Source organism: Vulpes vulpes, chromosome 8 (assembly GCF_048418805.1).
Source record: "Vulpes vulpes isolate BD-2025 chromosome 8, VulVul3, whole genome shotgun sequence".
Taxonomy (NCBI): Eukaryota; Metazoa; Chordata; class Mammalia; order Carnivora; family Canidae; genus Vulpes; species Vulpes vulpes.
In genome coordinates, this window is record NC_132787.1 from 51,698,547 (window position 1) to 51,718,534 (window position 19,988).

The 19,988-nt window shown below is 54.2% G+C and overlaps 1 protein-coding gene across 7 annotated transcripts; it reads left to right on the forward strand.

Moving 5' to 3' along the window:
- The first annotated feature begins 7,385 nt into the window (after positions 1-7,385).
- Positions 7,386-19,982, forward strand: SEMA6C (semaphorin 6C). 7 transcript variants are annotated; one of them, XM_072766576.1, is made up of 20 exons: positions 7,386-7,653; positions 9,673-9,724; positions 11,412-11,583; positions 12,815-12,929; positions 13,227-13,290; positions 13,447-13,503; positions 13,790-13,891; positions 14,086-14,176; positions 14,379-14,498; positions 14,716-14,804; positions 15,126-15,343; positions 15,637-15,768; positions 16,045-16,197; positions 16,417-16,590; positions 16,854-17,000; positions 17,242-17,319; positions 17,456-17,511; positions 17,682-17,726; positions 18,086-18,181; positions 18,607-19,982. In XM_072766576.1, the coding sequence occupies exons 3-20, from the start codon at positions 11,466-11,468 to the stop codon at positions 19,641-19,643; spliced, it is 2,892 nt and encodes a 963-aa protein (XP_072622677.1). In that variant the 5' UTR covers positions 7,386-7,653; positions 9,673-9,724; positions 11,412-11,465; the 3' UTR covers positions 19,644-19,982. The 7 variants fall into 7 exon arrangements, with proteins under 7 accessions (XP_072622677.1, XP_025838756.2, XP_072622679.1 ...); XM_072766581.1 differs by having other exon boundaries at positions 7,439-7,653; positions 14,379-14,475; XM_025982971.2 differs by lacking the exon at positions 18,086-18,181.
- The last annotated feature ends 6 nt before the right edge of the window (positions 19,983-19,988 follow it).

Genomic DNA, 19,988 nt, shown 5'->3' on the forward strand with positions numbered 1-19,988 from the left:
AGGCACTGAACCACTAAGCCACCCAGGCGTCCCAGTGATGTCCTCTTAAATGCATGGAACACTTGGATTTACCAAACATTTCACCTGCGTTACCTCATTTGATTCTGTGAGGTAGGCAAACAGGGAGAGTGACCACACACAGTGGACTCAGCCTTAGAGAGAAGTGATTTATCTGAAGCCGTGCTTCCCAGCTCAGTGTCAGTCTTAACCATCCAGTCATGCTCTTTTTTTTTTTTTCAGTCATGCTCTTTCCACCATATCATCCACGGGAAATTAATAATACCTTTTTGAATAATCCCTATTTGAAACAGTTAAAATTAAAATGTTTTGCACTTAATTGGATAAACCAATTATCTAGGAAAATATGCAAAAGGGAACATTCTTATGTTTCTGTTTAGCTGAGGTTGCATCACGGTTAACATAGTTAAGTACATGGTAAGTACTCTTGAATCATTTCAGGAAGAGAAAGTTCAGTGTCATTAGAAGCAGTCAGGCGAGACTTCAACCTGACATAGCTGGAAGTAGTTCACATCTCTGATGCATTTATTTCTTCTTCCACTCACCAAATGCCAGACATTATGACTAAGTGCTGGGAATATAAAGATAAAAAGATAAGTTTCCTATCTTTACACTGAGTGGTAAAAACCTATGGAAAATCCAAATGGAACTATCCAATAAGCAATTGTAAAAGTGAGTTTAGAGCTTAGGAGAAAGACCCAGGTTGAATAGCTAGATTTTATGAGGAACAGCACATACATCATTTTTTTTTAAAGACTTTATTTGAGGGCAGCCCCGATGGCTCAGGGGTTTAGCACCGCCTTCAGTCCAAGACATGATCTGGGAGACCAAGGATTGAGTCCCATGTTGGGCTCCCTGCATGGAGCCTGCTTCTCCCTCTGCCTGTGTTTCTGCCTCTCTCTCTGTGTGTGTCTCTATGAATAAATAAATAAAATCTTTTAAAAATAATAAAATACATATATATTGGGACACCTGGGTGATGTGGTTGAGCCCTGCATCAGGATCCACACTCAGTGTGGAGTCTTCTTGAAATTCTCCTCCCTCTGCCCCTCCCACTTGTTCTCTCTCTCTCTCAAGTGAGTAAATAAACCTTTTAAAATATTTTAAAAATATATTTATTAAGCCCCTAGTTTCTGTCAAGAGAAAGTACCCAGGAGCCAAAAGAGGAGAGAGACTTTCAAGGAAGAAGGGGCTGGAAAAAAAAAAAAAAAGGAAGAAGGGGCTGATAGGGTCAAATGCCAAAAGAGGGCAAAAGGATAAAGACTGAAGAGTTTTCACTGAATATGACAAGGAGGTCATTAATGGCCTTGATGAGAACCATCTCAGCGGATTGATGAGAGCAAAATATATGGAGATTGAGAGGTGGATGAGAAGAGGGAAATGGATACAGTGAGTATAGGTGGCTCTATAGTTTAGCCATGAAGGGAAGAAAGAAACTGAGTAATAGCTAAATACAGACAAGGAGCAAGGGAAAGTTGAGAATTTTTTTTAAAATCACACTAGATCCTTGAGCATGTGTAGATACTGAGGGGGAAGTATCGGTAGAAAAAGGAAAAGTTAATAATGAAGGAGAAAAGAGTGCCTGGGGGTCTCAGTCAGTTAAGCATCTGCCTTTTGCCTCAGGTCATGATTTCAGGGTCTTGAGATCAAGCCTCAAGTTGGGCTCTGTGCTCAGGATGGAGTCGGCTTGTCCCTCTCCCTCTGCCCCTCCCCCTGCTCTCCCTCTTTCTCTCTAGAATAAATAAATAAAAATATTTTTTTTTTAATTTTTATTTATTTATGATAGTCACACACAGAGAGAGAGAGGCAGAGACACAGGCGGAGGAAGAAGCAGGCTCCATGTACCGGGAGCCTGATGTGGGATTCGATCCGGGGTCTCCAGGATCGCGCCCTGGGCCAAAGGCAGGCGCCAAACCGCTGCGCCACCCAGGGATCCCAAATAAAAATATTTTTTAAAAAATGAAGGAGAAAGGATTTGAAGACATGTGGAATACGGCCCCTACATAGGAGATGGGACAGATTAGGCAACCAATGTGTTAATAGTTAACACCTAAAAAAAAAAAAAAGAAATATATATATATATATATGTGTGTGTATATATATATGTGTGTGTGTGTGTGTGTGTGTGTGTATATATATATATATTTAACACCTGCTATGTGCCAGGCACTGTGTACAGGGACAAGTGAGACAGCCTAGCTAGGCTTGTGTGCATGGAGCTTATGATAACGTGGGAAGGTGAACCTTGGACAGGCAATGTGGGTGCCTCATTTACAGGACTGACAGAGATGTGACGAGGCAGCTAAGTGTATCTGGAGAGGGCCCGAGAAGTTGCTGGAATTCTCACATTCCTGCTGTTTTCTCTGAAGATGCATGTGGGTTCTGTTGAGATAATAGAAGTAGTGAGGCAAGAAACTTGAGGAATGAGCTGCAAGTTTGAATAGCTACTTGTAAGGATTGGGAGAGGGTGATTTTTCAAGCTTGGAGATCCTGAATTTATTAAAGTCTCCAGTCTGTGGAACTCTGAGATTTTCTTCACAAGACCCTGAGGAGTAGGAACAGAGTTACTTGGATTTGTCCTTTGAAGTAGTTCATCCATTCTTTCCACACCCAGTGCCAGTGCCACCATCCTTACCTGACTGCTTCTCTCCCCTCATCCTGGAACCGCCTATTTTCTTGCTCGTAGGTTTCCTTGTCTTCTTCGAGAATTTAAAGTGATATCCAATTCCTGTGAGATTATTTTAACCTACTCACTTTAGGGTTCCCTAATTTGTCTCCCTTTGCCCTTTTCCCTGCTGGTAACTAGTGTCTTTCTTACATTAGTCATACCCCGCCTTTTGCTGTCCATGCTTCTGGCTCAATGCTATGTTCTCTTTAAAACATTTTCTCCTTTCTTTTGCATCAAGCCAACTCGCACCAAAATTCTCCCATCCACCATGATAAAATGTATCTAACATCTTTCCCTGCAGTCATCATCAAGAACATTTATTGTCTTTTTTTCACTTGGGAATTATACTCAGTGTAGCTTTTTTTTGAGACTTGGTATTTCATTTTAATCATTTATTGCATGTGAGTTTTATTTTAATTAAAATAGGTGGCCATTTTCTTTTTTTTTCTTTTTTTTTTTTTCCCAAAGATTTTATTTTGGGGGGGTGCCTGGCTGGCTCAGCCAATAGAACATGTAACTCTTGATCTCAGGGTCATAAGTTCAAGACCCAAGTTAGATGTGGAGCCTACTTAAGAAATTTTAAAAATTTAGGGAATCCCTGGGTGGCTCAGCGGTTTGGCGCCAGCCTTTTGGCCCAGGACGTGATCCTGGAGTCCTGGAATCGAGTCCCACATCAAGCTTCCTGCATGGAGCCTGCTTCTCCCTCTGCCTGTGCCTCTGTCTGTTTCTCTGTGTGTGTATGTGTCCTTCATGAATAAATAAAATCTTTAAAAATTTTTTTTAATTTAAAAGTAATTTTATTTATTTATTTGGAAGAGAAAGAGAGAGCATGAGCATGGAGGAGAGGGAGAAGCAGGCTCCCCACTGAGCAGGAAGACCAATGCTGGGCTTGATCCTAGAATCATGAACTGAGCTGAAGGCAAATGCTTAACTGACTGAGCCACATAGGTACCCTTAAAGATTTTATATTTAAGGAATCTCTACACCCAACATTGGCCTCATGGAGTTCATCTTGTTTTGGACTCTCTTTGCTTCCTGAACATGAATGTCTATTTCCTTTCCTAGATTAGGCAAATTTTCAGCTATTATTTCTTCAATTATATTTTCTGCCCCTTTCTCTCTTCTCCTTTTGGGACCCCTATCTCTTGATGTTTTCCAAAAGATCTCTTAACTTATCCTCATTTAAAAAAATTTTCTTTTTGCTGTTTGAAGTTTGGGTGCTTCCCCTTTTCCTATCTTCTAGATCACTGATCTTCTGCACCATTAATCTATTGCTGATTCCTGTTATTGTATTTTTTATTTCAGCTATTGTATTCTTCAATTCTGATTTCTTTTTAATATTTTCTCTTTGTTGAAGTTCTCTTTGAGTTCCTCCATTCTTCTCTCCAGTCCAGTGAGCATCTATATGATCATTACTTAATTAAAAAAAATATATTTTAAGGGCACCTGGATGGCTCAGTCAGTTGGGCATCTGCTCAGGTCATGATCCCAGGGTCCTGGGATCTAGCCCTTCATCAGGCTCCCTGCCAAGCCTGCTTTTCCCTCTCCCTCTGCACCTCACCCCACTCATGCTCTCTTTCGCTATTTCTCTTAAATAAGTAAATAAAATCAAAAAAAGAAAAAAATAAAATAAAATAAATAAAATAAAATCAAAAAAAGAAGAAAAGTAGAAGAAAACAAAATCACGGGGCAGCCCAGGTGGCTTAGCGATTTGGCACCACCTTTGGCCCAGGGTCTGATCCTGGAGATCCAGGTTCAAGTCCCATGTCGAGCTCCCTGCATGGGGCCTGCTTCTCTCTCTGCCTGTGTCTCTGCCTCTCTTTCACTGTGTCTCTCATGAATAAATAAATAAAATATTGTAAAAAAAAAAAAGAAAAGCAAAATGGGGACATAGAGGCATATGCTCCAAATGAAAAAATAAGATAAAACCTCAGAAAAAGCACTAAATGAAATGGTGTTAGAGTTTAATGATCAACAAGAACACTTGAGTCAAAGGGATAATGCACCCCCATGTTTATAGCAGCATTATTTATAATAAACAAGATATGGAAGCAGCCCAAGTGTCCACCAATTGATGAATGTATAAAAATGATAGATAGATAGATAGATAGATAGATAGATAGATAGATAGATAGATGATAGATATAGAGGAATATTATTCAGCCATGAAAAATGAAATCTTGCCATTTGCAACAACATGGATGGAGCTAGAGAATATAATGCTAAGCAAAATAAGTCAGTCAAAGACAAATACAATATGATTTCATTCATAGGTGGAATTTAAGAAACAAATAAGCAAAGGGAAAAAATAGAGAGAGGGAGAAACCAAGAAATGGACTCTTAACTATGGAGAATACACTGATGGTAGGTGGGGGGATGGATGAGGATTAAGGAGTGCACTTCCACGCATGGAAGTGTTGAATCACTATATTCTAAACCTGAAACTAATATACTTCACGTTAATTTACTGGAATTAGAATTTTAAAAATTGCTGAGTGCAGAGCCTGACATGGGGCTCAGTCCTAGGACCCCAAGATCACGACCTGAGTGGAAGTCAGACACTTAACCTACTGAGCCACCCAGGCACCCCTTTCTGTGTTTGTTTCTTTTCTTTTCTTTTTATTTTTTTTTTAAGATTTTATTTATTCATGAGAGACACAGAGGCAGAGACATAGGCAGAGGGAGAAGCAGGCTCCCCTCAGGGAGCCCGATGTGGGACTCGATCCCAGGACCCGGAAATCATGACCTGAGCCAAGGACAGATGCTCAACCACTGAGTCACCCAGGCGTCCCTCTGTGTTTGTTTCTATGAATTAATGAAACAGCTACTTCTCTTAAAGGGATGGTCTTACGTATGGGGATCACTTGTGTAGATTGTGTGTGCCTGGTGACTTCTGCTGGCTGGCTGGAGTTGTGGCTGTCATGGGCTGGTGGTCTCTGGGCCCTCCTTGCTGGGGCTGCTCTGGTGGGATGGTAGGTGGTCATTTTTTTAAAGATTAGGACCACATCCCACAGGGGATTGTGCTTGAAATTAAGTGCTTAATACTTATTGGATGGAACTGGGATTTTAGTTGGGCCCTAAAATTTTAAATAAATTAACACCTCAATATCCATTTACTAATCTATTTAATGAGCACATATTTGAGTACCTAAGTCCTTTGCTAAGAGCTGGGGAGATTTCTTTCAACCTCTGAGTGCCTCTATATTTTGAGGTGTCTTTCTCCCAAAACCTCTTTACAGCCTTAAAAATACTGAACTGCCTTGGACCCAAGACCCTCTGTAATTAGCCTTTTGTAAGTATTGTCCTATTGTTTCTGATTAGTCTCACTGGTTCACCTGGCCTTCCATCTCCGTGTCTCTCTGAGTTTGTGTGTTTATATTTCTTGCTTACTCAGTGAAAGGCTTAGCCCAGTCAGTGATGCTACCCATCCTGATCTCAGTTCAGTAAAGACTGGCCATAAGTAGCAAACCCCAGCCCCTCCTTCCCTCCAGTCCAGGGACTAGTATGTGGGAGTAGGGGAAAGGAAGTGCTCACTGAGATAAAACTATCCAAGAATGCCAGTGTCTCCCAGGCCACCCACTATCCTGGGAATTTTGAGAAAGTCTTTTGTCCCAGCCCCCACGCAGGAAAGAATCCCAGCAGGCAATACCAAGGTGGGAGCCAAGTAGAGCTGTCTGAAGTAATCTCATTCTCCCTCCCCGCTGACCTTCCCAGAATCAAAGGGTCTTTATGGAGAGTGGGGATGAAGAGGAGCAGTTTTGCTGTGAGAAGAAATGTCCAGGGCCCTCTGAAGAAGGATGGAACAATGCTAATCCTGTATCTGGGGTCCAGTAAGGCTATGTGGGGTTGGGACAACTGGTCACTTTCCCTCTTTGGAGGCTCCATATTGCTCCTCTTTCAGTGTGATTCTCTGAGTCCGTTTGTCCCAATATCCACATCTCTCTTTTGGCTTGAGCCCCACTCACCTGTCCTCTTCCATCAACCAACAGCCTGACTGCCAGCCACCCTGGCTTCCTGGCTCCCTAGCTCCTGGCCTAGTGGCCCAAACCCATCCTGCTCTGACAGTAGGGGTGGGACGGGAGGAGATGATGGGGACAAGGGAAACCTCCTGGTGACGTCTTCCTTTCCTTTCCCAGGCCTCAAGCCCTCAAGTGCGTGCTAGGCCTCCCATTACTGGCGTCGTGATGAACACGAGGAGGAGGCGCGAGGGGAGAAATAAGAAGGTTGCGGTGAAAACAGTAGAGAGAAGGGCCAGGGGGTGGGGGGAGAATAGAGGTGTAAGGGGTAAGACTCCCAAAGCGGAAGCAGGATAGCCAAAGCCACTGGGGAGAAAGGAGGGAGGGTCGCGAGGCTCTGACAGCCCAGCCGGGCCGAGGTCCCCGCGTTTCCCGTCTGTTTCTCCTTCCAGCTTCTCTTCCTCCCTCTCTTGTGAGAGTTCTCCCCAGGGCCTCTCCATTGTAAAGCATGTGATCCCCTCGGCCCGAGTCTCGGCGACGGTCCGCGGGTCTCTCCATCTCGCGCCTGGCTTCGGTCTCAGGCTCAGCCTCCCGGCTTGGCCCTCTCGGTGGGCGGTGCTCCCGACGCTCCGCCCCCGGGAAGGACTATTGCTGGAGAGGTGTTGGGAGGGCAGTGTCCAGCCGGCACCAGAGAGCCGGATTGGCTGCGATGACCCGGAGGCGGGTCAGAGGCGGGGCCGGCCGGGAGGCGGGCGGGGCGGCTGGGGCCGGGCCCAGAGCCCCGGGCGGTCGCATTGTTTTCCTGCGCGGAGCCGCGGCGGGAGTGGGGGCTGCGACTTGGACCCTGGGCTCGCGCGACCCGACTGCGCCCGGGAGGTCGGATCCAAGCTCCATCCCAATCGGACGCTCGTCACATCCCGCCAGAGCCCCAATCACGGATTGCGAACTCGGCGCGGTGCGGGGCCGTTGCCCGCCCGCTGCGTTCTTGGTCTCGCTGACCCGGATCTCGGAGCAAGTACCCCGGAGCAGGGATGGGGTTGCAGGGAGGCGAGGAGGACCCGGGGTGCCGCAGACGGGGACAACCTTCCGAAGTGCGAGAGGGACCCGGGAGGGTGCCAGCCGCTGTGTGCCTGCCTGGCGGAGAGGGTCAGCGGAGTTGGGGTGCACGGAGGGAGGAGGGGACCGTAGCGGAGCCCCGTCAGTGCACTGTTGGGCGCACGGTCCCGGCGCCTCTTCCCAGCGGGTTTCTCCGAGTCGTGTCCTCTGGATTGGGGAGCGCGAAAGGCGATTATTTGAGGCGCGCATTGTACAGAGGGTGGAAAACCTGATCCCCTGACTCCCCAGAGGGAAACTAAGGCTCTGAGACCTGCGGAGAACTGGACCTTCTCGATGTCCCTGCAGGGTCGGGAAGGGGAACGCGTCGTTCCAGACTTTGGTGTGACGGCTGCACCTCTGTCCTTGTGCAAGCAGGAGTCTGAGCACATCTCAGGGGGTTGGCTCTGGCGGAGAGTCGGGGAAAGCGCCCCTCACCTCCCCGAAGCAACAGTCCCCTTAACCTTCTCCTTCCTTCACCCCACTCGCCCCGAGGCTTTGTTAAACCGAGGTCTAGGAAGGAGGAGAGCCTAGCAGGCGACTGCACCTTGAGCCCACGGACCCCGCTCAGCACTGGCCCCAGGCCTGCCGTCGTCGGTTCCCAGCCTCTGGCCCTGTTTCACTGGCCTCGGAGACCCGCCTCCGCTCCCCAGCCCCCGTTCCCACCCCCACTTTGTCTGCGCCTGCAGGCCCCTCCAGCCCCTCCTCCCGCTAACGTGGCTCTGGGACCCGGTCCCGGCCCAGACTCTGCTACCCGCCCCTCTCGGAGCCCCAGATCCAGTGAAGGGGAGACACGTCGAGCTGTGGCCCTGGGCCCACCTTATGCCAGGGTCTAGACACCTGGATTATCCTCGTTGGGGGTTGGGTGGGAGGGAGGGCAGGTTAGGAGCCGGCGCTGAGAGGGTGGGAGAAATGTCTTGGAGAGGGAATGTGCCTTAAGCCTGTTCCTCGAGGATTCTCCGTATGCTGCCCACCCCCTCACCTCTCCTCTGCTCCCCCAGAGGAAGGTGGACTGGGGCGGGCAACCAGCCTGAGAGCTTCCTGCTATTGTCCCTAGCCCAGTCTCCCCTTCTCCATCCCTTCCCCAGCACCCCCTAGACTCTGGTTATGACCCTGGCCACTCCCCAGAGGTGGCTGCAAGGGCCAGGAGGAGTGAGAAGGGCTGTTTCCTCTCCCAGCAAAGGGAGGACCTGGGAGGGGGAGAAAGCCAGCCAGGCCTCCCCCATTTGCTTCAGATAGGGGGTATTCTGCGGCTGGGATTGGTCCCAGGAGAGGGAGCCTTTCCCCAGGTCCTGGGTGGGATGGGGATTGCTTAGATGCTTTTCCTCTAAAAACAGATATGGGAAGCCCTCCTAAAGATCTGTCATACTTAAGTCTAGGGGACCAATGCAAAGGCCAACCAAGTGTTTTCAGAGGCTGGACTAATCCAGTGTAAATTGGGGGTGGGGTGCAGCGACACTGGGTGGGAAGGAGGCAGGACCTGCTCTCTGGGAAGGAGGAAGGGGCTGGGGGTGCTGGCTATCAGAGCATTTTGCCTAGAAATGAAGAGCATGTAAATGAGATGCAAATTAGCCTCTATTGTCCCTAGCTAGGGCGCTTTTGCTAAGAAGACTGCTGGATTCTGAGGGTTTTAATGTGGGAGTGGTCATTATGCCCCATGGACTCTCAGGGTCAATCTTTCCCCCAAGACTGGTCCTGCCATTCCAGGAGTTTCTGGCTAGGGGCCAGCCCCAACCCCTGCCCTCACATCTTCAGGCATGAATCGGCCAGCACATTTGTAATCAACCTCGATGTCAACCCCCCACCACCACCACACATACACTCCCTCTTCCAGGGTAGCATGTCCCCTACCTTCTCCTGAATTTTCACAGTTACTTTTAAGGGATGTGGTAAAGAGGTGTAACTAAGCCTCTTCCCTCCTGTCCCTTCTTCCATCAGGTCAGAGGTCTCCTAGTTCCCTCAACCCCTCCCCCAGGAGTCACCACCCCAGGTAAGGAAAGGGCAGCAGCTCTTGAGGGCAGGAGATGGGAGCTGGCATGGCCTGGAAACAGGAAGAGGGTCTGGCTGTTCTCCCCACTTGCCAGAGACCAAAGTTGTTTCCTGGGTGAAGATAACCAGTTGCCCAGGGCAACTTGGAGGGGGAGGATAGGAGACAGGCTGTGTCCCTTTCTCTTCCCCTGGGAGCAACAGCATCCGGAAATATGGTGGGGGGGGGGCGGTTAGGGAGGCCTGGGCTTTCAGCACCAGGGGGTCGTTAGTTAGCTGCCTGCTCGGCCCCTGGGGAGGGGGTCATCATTAGGTGTTCCTACCCTCTCCCCTCCTCCAGCTCTCTGGGGACCCCATCTGACGTCAGCTTCCCCACCAGTGACGCTGGATTGGGGGTGGGGTACACTTGGCTCCTGGCCATAAGAGTGGAGTTGGGGAGATGGAATGGGCTGGGCCTGGAAGCCCAGGGTCACCTCTTTAGGGGACATGGCAGCATGAGCAACTAAGGACTGGTGAAGGAGAGCTGTCTGTTCATAGGAAGAAGGGATTCTCCCCCTTCTGGCCCAATCTCAGGAGTTCCTCAGCCCCTCACTTCAGTCTGAAGGGAGGGAGGGCAGGAGGCTGGAGTACACTCCTCACCAGGGTGCCACCCAGGGTCAGCTGGGGTGGGTTGCAGTGCTGATTGGTGGGAAGGCAGGCAGGCTCACGTCCCTTCTACCATATCCATCTTTTCCTGGACTTTGGGCTACCGTTGCCTGCCTGTCATTGAATTATTTATATTTCCATTCTGAGGCAGCCCGAAGAGGGAAGAAAGGGAAAGAGGGACATACATGTTCAGCCATCTCTCCTCACCAGTAGAGCCAAGCCCAGCCCCAGCTCCTCACAGAGGGCAGTTCTGCTCTTCCTCGTCCAGTACATGCATGGGCTTCTTAGGAGCCGGGGAGGGCACAGGGGGCTAGAGAGGCTGGGAGGGGGCACAGTGGTCGGGCAGACAGCTGCAGCCAGGCTAAATTTAGCCTCTGATCTGGCTTTGATGCAGATTCATTTTTGGCTAAGGCACCCCCCCCACTCCCCTCAGGACCCAACTTCTCCCTAGCGATGGGAAGGTCCCTTGAAGCAAGAACTTAGACTAAGACTACGACTCCTAGGCTGCCCTCCACATATTCTGTTCTTCCCCGACCCTAGAGGGGGTGATGGCTTCCTCGCAGCTGCCTTTGCCTGGGCACTGCGCCTGCATGGCTCCCAGGGTGCCGCAGGGGTCTGTGAGGGAGGGGAAGGCAGACGTGGTGCCCTCTTCCTCCTCCCAGTGCCAAGGAGTCACTATTTATAATTTTAAGGCTTTAGTGTCTAATTATAACTGAGAAGGGGTTAGCAAGAGGGGGGCCAGGAGGTGTCACCTACTGAATGTCCCAGGCCCAGTCAGGAGAGGCTGAGTGAGAAGGCTGGAAGGGGAGCGGGTGTGTCCTGTCCTTACCTGGGGTCATGCCTGCAAGCCTCACACCAGCCAGTTTGGGCCAGTTGGAGAAAGGCCCTGAGTGACAGTGACAGCTGGCTGGGACCAGGCGGTGCTGGAGAAAGGATTGTCTCCCCCAGCCCATAGGGTCTTCTAGAGCTAGGTCAGGGGAGCAGCCTTCCACTGCCAAGGGTGAAGGGATTAGGCCCCTTCTACACTTTCCTCTGTCTCCTTTCAGGGCTGGCATATGGGTGAAGGGGCACCCCCTGGGGCCTGAGCTGCCCCGCACAGGATGCCCTGGGCCCCCTGCTTCATGCCCTGGTTGCTCCTGCTGCTGGTGCTCTCACTTCCTCACACCCAGACTGCCTTTCCCCAGGACCCCCTCCCTCTGCTGACCTCTGACCTGCAAGGTGAGTGCCTGGCTGCCCATTGTGTGAGCTCAGACTCCAGGCTCCTTCGGGGGAGGAGGTGAGGTGCTGGGAAGGGGGGCACCTGGCAGAGGGGAGCGTTTGCTGACAGGTAGAACCTCTTCACCACTGGGCCTCCACTCTGAGGCAGCACCTCAGTGCAGTCACCCGGTGGTTAAGAACACAGGCCCAGCCAGACCACATATATGCTGGTTTGAGTGCTGCCAAGCTGCTCGGTGGCTGCATAACCTCCACTGAGTCCTTTTACCTTTCTTTGCCTCAGTTTCCTCGTCTGCAAAATGGAGACAACAAATAGTACTCTGCCTCAGTAGAGTTATTTAGGGGACCGAGTGAGGTCACACACGAAAGTGCCGAGAACACTGTCTGGCACACAGTACGTGTTTGCTGTGTGTTTGCTATTATTATTGGTTACACAGTGAAGGCTTGGGGCTGCTTCGGTGGCTCCCAACACTTCCTCCCTCCCTCCCCGCCATTTGCACCACAGCTAAGCCCAGATCCCACTGTGAGGGAAACTGTAAACCCACTTTTTTCCGAGAAGAAAACTTTATCTTCTTGCAGATTCCTGTTATTTATGTAGGATTTAGAGTCATTCTAACGTGCGCCAGATGCCTTGTGAGCACCATACAAATAGCATCTACCCCTGAACTCTGAGCTCCCTGTGAGTGCCGATGATTATGGTTTCCATAGTCAGGGGGGCAGATGCTGGAGCTGGTCAGAGGAGGGCATAAAGAGAGGGCTGGGAGAACCGCAGTCAGTGCTCCAGACAGGACAGCGTTCGCTGTGGGAACTGAAGGGGAGCCCTTGCCCTGCAGCCCTTCCAGGAAGGGACCATGTTCAGCTCTGGAGTCAGACAGTCCGGGTCTGAATCCTGGTGCCTGCCACTCCCAAGCTAAAGGAACCATGCAAATTCCTTAGTGGCTTGAAGCCACCGCCTCCTCATCTGTAAAATGGGGCCAATATTAGTACTTCCCTCCTCCGGTTGTATTCAATGAGGCAGTGCCTCTAAAGTGCTCACATAGTGGTTGGTGGCAGTGAAGTCCTCCGAGTCAGCAAGCGTTATTTTATAAGTAGTTGTATCATCAGCTTACTGATACCTCATGCCCCCTCTCACTTCTTCACGATGACCATGGCTGGGTTTCATCTGGTCGGAAAGGATATTGAGGGAGTGTGTGGTGTGTGGCTGGCCCTCAGCACCCAGCTTTTTGTGTTCCAGGCACTTCCCCATCATCCTGGTTCCGGGGCCTGGAGGATGATGCCGTGGTTGCAGAACTCGGGCTGGACTTTCAGAGATTCCTGACCTTGAACAGGACCCTGCTAGTGGCTGCCCGGTAAATTGATCATAGCACAGCTGTGGGGCCAACATGCATGTTCCTGGGCAGACATGGGACCTGCATGGCCACTGCGGCATCCTGCAGGGGACACATGCAAGTGTACAAGCCATAGTACAGTTGGACCTCAGCTTGGACCTGAGCACAAATGTCCAGGCATGGAGTGAGGGGTAGGAGAGAAGGCAGGAGGCCTGCAGGGTTCATCTCTGACCTGTTGAACCTGAGTGGGATGGGCACTGAGGAGCTCTGGTGCAGTGCCTGGGCCTGGCCCTGATCCTTCCTCACCTGTCCCTTCAGGGATCACGTTTTCTCCTTCGATCTTCAAGCCCAGGAAGAAGGGGAGGGGCTGGTGCCCAACAAGGTGAGGGGCGTGTAGGGGGGAGGTGCAGGCTCAGAGATAAGGCTGGGAAGGGTCTGGTGGGGGTCAGATGGGTGGGAGGAAGAATCCCAAAGGGGCCACAACGTGAGGGGGTGTTCTGATTGCCTCACGACGTTCCTCTTCTGCTTCTCCTTTAAGTACCTGACATGGCGGAGTCAGGACATGGAAAATTGCGCCGTGCGGGGGAAGCTGACGGTAAGCAGCAGGAGGAGAGCTCCCCAGCCCAGGCTCTGGCTGTGGGGTCCTCACCGTGCCCACTCCCACCCGCTCCAATCTCAGGCCACTGGGGCAATGTGCATGAGAGGGAGTGGGCAATCGTCACATAAGAATTAGGCTCCGCCAGGCCCCTGGGCCTGCCCAAAGCGGCAGGGCAGTGACTAGTGCAATTGGGACTTTACCCCACGTTGCTCTGACTGGCTCGAGGGAGGTAGCCTTGTTTCCAGGGACTCAGGGCGCTGACCTAGGGTTCTGCATCGTCCAGGACGAGTGCTACAACTACATCCGTGTTCTGGTTCCTTGGGACTCACGGACGCTTCTTGCCTGTGGCACCAACTCTTTCAGCCCTGTGTGCCGCAGCTATGGGGTAGGCAGGGGCGGGCAGGGGCGGGTTGGGGCGGCGGTGGGAAGAGAAGCCCGCATGGGGAGCATGACCCAGAGTGCTGAGGGCAGGGATCTGGAGGGGGTGAGGGGAAGAGGCAAGGGGATATGAAGGAGTAGGTTGCGGGGCCAGATTCCAAGACCCTAAGGGTTCCAAGGACCTGCTCCCTCTGCCTCCAGATAACGTCTCTGCAGCAGGAGGGTGAAGAGCTGAGTGGACAGGCTCGATGCCCCTTTGATGCCACCCAGTCCAATGTGGCCATCTTTGCAGGTGTGCACCCAGGCTATGCATGTGAGAAGTGGGCCCACAGCTGGAGGGGGCTCCCGCCCTAGACTTTCTCCCCATCTGGTCTTTGCCCATTGAGGGCTGAGGTAGGGGGCAGGGCCAGGCTGAGTGAGGTAGGGGTAAAGGAGGCCCAAGAAGAGCCAGACCCTTGGGCCCTCCCCTGACCCCATCCTACCCACCCCTCCAGAGGGCAGCCTTTACTCGGCCACAGCCTCGGATTTCCAGGCCAGTGATGCTGTGGTTTACAGAAGCCTTGGGCCTCAGCCCGCACTCCGTTCTGCCAAGTACGACTCCAAGTGGCTCAGAGGTCAGGGCGGGCCTGGGGGAGGGAGGCTGCTCTTGGGGAGGAGGTGCAGGGGGAGGCCTGTAGCAGGAAGCCAGCAGGCAGGGGGGTGGTACCGTGTGTGTGTGTGTGTGTGTGTGTGTGTGTGTGTGTGTGTGTGTGTGTAAGCAGTCAAGAGGTTGTGTGGGGCTGTGGGGCCAGGAGTTTCTGAGCATACCATTCCCAGTCTCTCCCCTCTTAGAGCCATACTTTGTCCATGCCTTGGAGCACGGAGACCATGTCTACTTTTTCTTCCGAGAGGTCTCTGTCGAAGATGCCCGGCTGGGAAGGGTAAGGAGGTGGGCACCACAGGTGGGTAGCTAGAGGGTTCTGCTGGATCCTGAGCAGACAGAGTCAGAGGAGAGCACCTGGCCCTAATCACCAAGCAATCCCCTGGACTCTGAGCCCAACTTGAGGAGCCTCCAACTCTTTCCCCCCACATCCTGCTGTGTGTCCCTTGTCCCTGACCCAGTTTCCTCTACCACACACCATGCCCTTCTCTCGCAGTACCCCTAACATTTGTCTCTTGGGGCTCCAGCACTCCAGATTCCCACCCCCACCCCCACCCCAGCCTGGGCCTTCACTGTTCTCAGTCTCTGCTCTCTCCCCCAGGTGCAGTTCTCCCGAGTGGCCCGTGTGTGTAAGCGGGACATGGGTGGCTCGCCTCGGGCCTTGGACCGCCACTGGACATCCTTCCTGAAGCTGAGGCTCAACTGCTCTGTCCCTGGGGACTCTACCTTCTATTTTGATGTCTTACAGGCCTTAACTGGGCCTGTGGACTTTTATGGCCACCCTGCTCTCTTTGGGGTCTTCACTACCCAGACCAATAGGTTAGTACCAGACTAATGGATGTGGGCCACTCTGTCCCTTGTGCCACCAGCTTCCCAGCTTCCCTCTCAAAGCCTACAGATGCCCCTACAGTGAGGGGAGACTCTGATCAAAGCCATCAAAGCCGGTTTGCTGTTCTGCTCTCTTTCCTCCCAGCCTGGCCCCCAGGGGCTGCCTCACCCTCTCAGGCCCCACCCCCTAATGTGGTGCAGAAGGGTAGCTGCTGCGTCTCACCTGGGAGGAGCTGTGCTATTCCTTCCAACACCTAGCCTGCATCTTTTTCTGGCTCCTTCAGCATCCCTGGCTCTGCGGTCTGTGCCTTCTACCTGGATGATATTGAGCGTGGATTTGAGGGCAAGTTCAAGGAGCAAAGGAGTCTGGATGGGGCCTGGACACCTGTGTCTGAGGACAGGGTTCCCTCCCCCAGGTACCTAGGATGGGGGCGGTTTGGGGAGGGGCAGCAGCAAGCAGTGTTCCCATACAAGACTATAAAGAGAGGGTCTATGGGATTATGGGGAGGGGGCTCAGTGGGTTGGCGTGGGACTGGAAAGCTGCAAAGAAAGGGGAAGTAGCTGTATGAATGTCTGTGTGAAGGGGAGAGCAGAGGTTACCAATCATGTTTGAGAGCAGTCAGCGGGGGCACAGAGCCTAACGGAGGCCCTGGCTCTCTGTCCTAATGCTGCCCCTTCTCACCACCTACCAGGCCAGGATCCTGTGCAGGAGTAGGTGTGGCTGCCTTGTTCCCCTCTTCTCGAGACCTCCCTGATGACGTTCTAACCTTCATCAAGGCTCACCCACTGCTGGACCCCGCTGTGCCACCTGCTACCCATCAGCCTTTGCTCACCCTCACCAGCAGGTATGCTGCTAAAAAAACAACTACTGCCCCAACCCCGATGCCCCAGCCACTCTCCTTCTTTGACCTCACAAGATAAATTGTATTGGTGGGAGGAAGAAGCCAGGAAAGTGGAGGGAAAGAAGGGGGAAGGGCCCAGGAGCGGCCTCCATCCATGGGGCTGTCCTTGAAACACTCCAGCTCCCCCAGTCAGGTCGCCCTGACAGAGGCCTATCCCTCCAGGGCTCTACTGACTCAGCTAGCCGTGGACGGTAGGGCCGGCCCCTACAGTAACACCACTGTCCTGTTCCTGGGCTCCAATGATGGGACAGTGCTGAAGGTGCTGCCCCCAGGGGGGCCCGCTGGGGGACGCGAGCCAGTCCTGTTGGAAGAGATCAATGCGTACAGCCCATCCAGGTGAGGCCTTGGTCTGGCAGAGCAGGAAGGGGGAGTGAGGAGGCAGGGGGATGTGGGGATGGGGTGGGAACTCCCAACATTGGCTTCTGCATGGCAGAATCTGTAGGGTAGAGTGGTTTGGCAAGAAGCTAGATAGTGTGGTGGGGCAGCCCTAGGAGTTATGTTCTGTGCTGGTGCACCTGCCAGCCTTCTGTTCTTTAACTGGCCCAGGGAGAAAATAGCCTTACCTGCTCCATCTCTGATTCCTTCTGACCTCACCCCAGGTGCAATGGGAAGCGGGCAGCCCAAACGGCCCGGCGAGTCATAGGGTTGGAGCTGGACACCGAAGGTCACAGGCTCTTTGTGGCTTTTTCTGGCTGCATTATCTACCTCCCTCTCAGTCGCTGTGCCCAGCATGGGGCCTGTCGGAGGTGAGGGGGCTTGAGGGCAGACCTTCCCTTGGGGGAGGTTCCTTGGGGTGGGGGTGGCTGGGAAATGCCGGGGCAGTTGGGAAGGAGCATCCTGCAAGCCGACAGTACCTGGGGACTAGAAGCGGAATGGGCTAGGTAGGGTGGGAATGGGCTCAGGACCTCATGGAGGCCAGGGGGAGAGGAGGGGAGTAGGCAGGGGTGTGATGTGAATGGAGAGCCTCAGGTGACTCCGTTTCCCCAGGAGCTGTCTGGCTTCTCAGGACCCCTACTGTGGATGGCATAGCTCCAGAGGCTGTGTGGATATCAGGGGACCTGGTGGGTGAGTGAGGGGCCCCCAGATCTGCCGAGGAGAAAGTTCTGTCCGCACCATTAGGAGAGGAGGCTGAGGGCCAGGGTGGGGGCTGGGGGCAAGATGTGTAACTGCACTAAACCACCCACCTCTGTTTCCCTCCTAGGAATCATATGGATCCAGCTGGGACCCAGGAATCCCTGGAACACAGTGACTGCGAAGGTAAACAGAAAGGGAAGAGGCCGCCGTGGCCACAGTTGCACATGGCTCTGATGGCTGGCAGCTCCCATCCCAGGCATGGGATTCTGTACCTTGTGGCACAGTCGCCCACTTCGGTTCCCCGTGAAGCTCCTCCTGCCCCCATCTTCACCCTCTGTCTCCCTTCTTCATAGATGGAGCTACGGGGAGTTACTCTGGCACAGGGGATTCTGCTTATGGTGAGTCTGCCTATCCCCGCATCATCTTCCCTTGCTCGGCCCACACTCACCCAGCCTGTGCTCCAGCGCAGCAGACCAGCACCCCACACACCGAGTCTCAGAACAGGGTTAACATCCTCCAGATACCTAGCATAGAGCTTGGTGCTGGGCACACACTAGGGTGCTTAATAAATAGTGTTTTAAAAAAAAATACATGAAAGAATGTCCTGCATGGTGAGCCTTCCCCATGCCCAGAGGAGAGTAGGGGCTGAAGTTCCAGAACTTTCGGTTTCAAAGCAGGGATGGGGAGGACCCACCGATCAGGTGTCAGAGGTGGAAAACAGAAGCCTCAATGGCTCTGACCTGGTCTCTGTCACCAGTGCTTCTGGGTCCTGGCCCTTCCCCTGAGACCCCCAGTCCCCCAAGTGATGCCCACCCCTGGCCCCAGTCTTCCACTCTTGGAGCTCACACTCAGGGTAAGGGGGCTGGCTGGGAGGGACAGGAGTGATGTGTGGGGCTGCTGATTCTTGAAGAATTCTAAGCCCCTCACTGACAGCGTTTGGTGCTCACTAATGCGCATTTGGAGCCTCCCCTCCCCAGAGGTGGACATCTCAGACTTACCTCTTTCTGCATGGGCAGAGTTTGGCACTCCCTCTTGGCATGGCTACAGGGGCCAGCGCTGGGACCAGGACTCCCCAGGCCCGAGCTCTAGCCTGTGTGAGGTCTAGTGTGATGGCCTGTGTGCATTGAGGGGGTCAGGGGAGGTCATGCTGAGGACGGTCAGCCAGTCAGCCCGTGTTGGAGTGAAGCTGAGCGGCAGCAGGAGCGAGGTGAAACTCCAACTCGCCCTCCCAGGCCCACCTACCTGGGCTGAGCCTCCCTCCTCCCTCTCGGTCAGCAGGCGTGCGCCGGGACCTCCCCCCAGCCTCAGCCTCCCTCTCCGTCCCCATCCCACTCCTCCTGGCCTGTGCTGCTGCAGCCTTCGCCCTGGGCGCCTCGGTCTCTGGCCTCCTGGTCTCCTGCGCTTGCCGCCGAGCCCACAGACATCGGAGCAAGGACGTGGAGACTCCAGGGCTCCCGCGCCCCCTCTCCCTTCGCAGCTTGGCCCGGCTGCACGGTGCGGGCGCAGAGCCGCCGCCGTCCAAGGACGGGGACGGGGCGCAGACACCGCAGCTCTACACCACCTTCCTGCCTCCCCCGGACGGCGTGGCCCCGCCGGAGCTGGCCTGCCTGCCCACGCCCGAGTCCACGCCGGAGCTGCCGGTCAAGCGCCTGCGCCACGCCGGGAGCCCCTGGGAGTGGAACCAGAACGGGAACAATGCCAAAGAGGCCCCGGGCCGCGCGCGGGGCGGGAACGCGGGGGGCGGCCCCGCGCCGCGCGTGCTGGTGAGGCCGCCGCCGCCCGGCTGTCCCGGGCAGGCCGTGGAAGTCACCACGCTGGAGGAACTGCTGCGCTATCTGCACGGGCCGCAGCCGCCCAGGAAGGCGGCCGAGCCCCCGGCCATGGCGGCCTTAACCTCGCGGGCGCTCCCGTCCGCCCCCGCCCCGGTCCTGTTTGCTGGCTCCAGCCTCCTCCCGCGGGAGTGCGGGCCGCCGCTGAGGCTGGACGTGCCCCCCGAAGGCCAGCGCACCGCCCCGTCCGCCCGGCCCGCGCTGTCCGCCCCGGCGCCCCGCCTGGGGGTTGGGAGCAGCCGGAGGATGCCCTTCCCCACGCACCGCTCCCCGCCAGCCCTGCTCACCCGGGTCCCCTCGGGGGGGCCCTCCAGGTACTGCGGGGGCCCCGGGAGACATCTCCTGTATCTAGGCCGGCCGGAGGGCTACCGGGGCCGCGCCCTGAAGAGGGTGGACATGGAGAAGCCCCCGCCGCCCCCGAAGCCTGCCCCGGCCGCGTCCCCCTCTCCGCAGGCCGTGCCCAGCGGCAGCCGTCTTCACTTCTAAGGGGAGCCGGCGCGTGAGGCCCGAGCCCACAAGGGACGGGAGCGTGCCCCCTCCGTGTCCCACACTCCAGCCTTCCCCGACTCCGCGAGCCCCCGGGGGCCCGGCCCGCCTCGGGTTTATTTATTGACTGACTTTCCCCCTGTCCTCGAGAGAGGAGTGGGAGGTGAGAAGCTCGCCCCTTCAGTGAGCCAGCTTTTCGGGGGGAACTGGCGCCCTCCCACTCCCCTCTCCCTCAGCCGAGCTGCCTTAACTCGCCTCCCTGGGCTCCCTGCACAGACTGGGCCGCGGGCGGGCCGCAGGGCGGACGGACAGACGAACGGGGCCGGGGCCGCGCGCTGTGTAGAG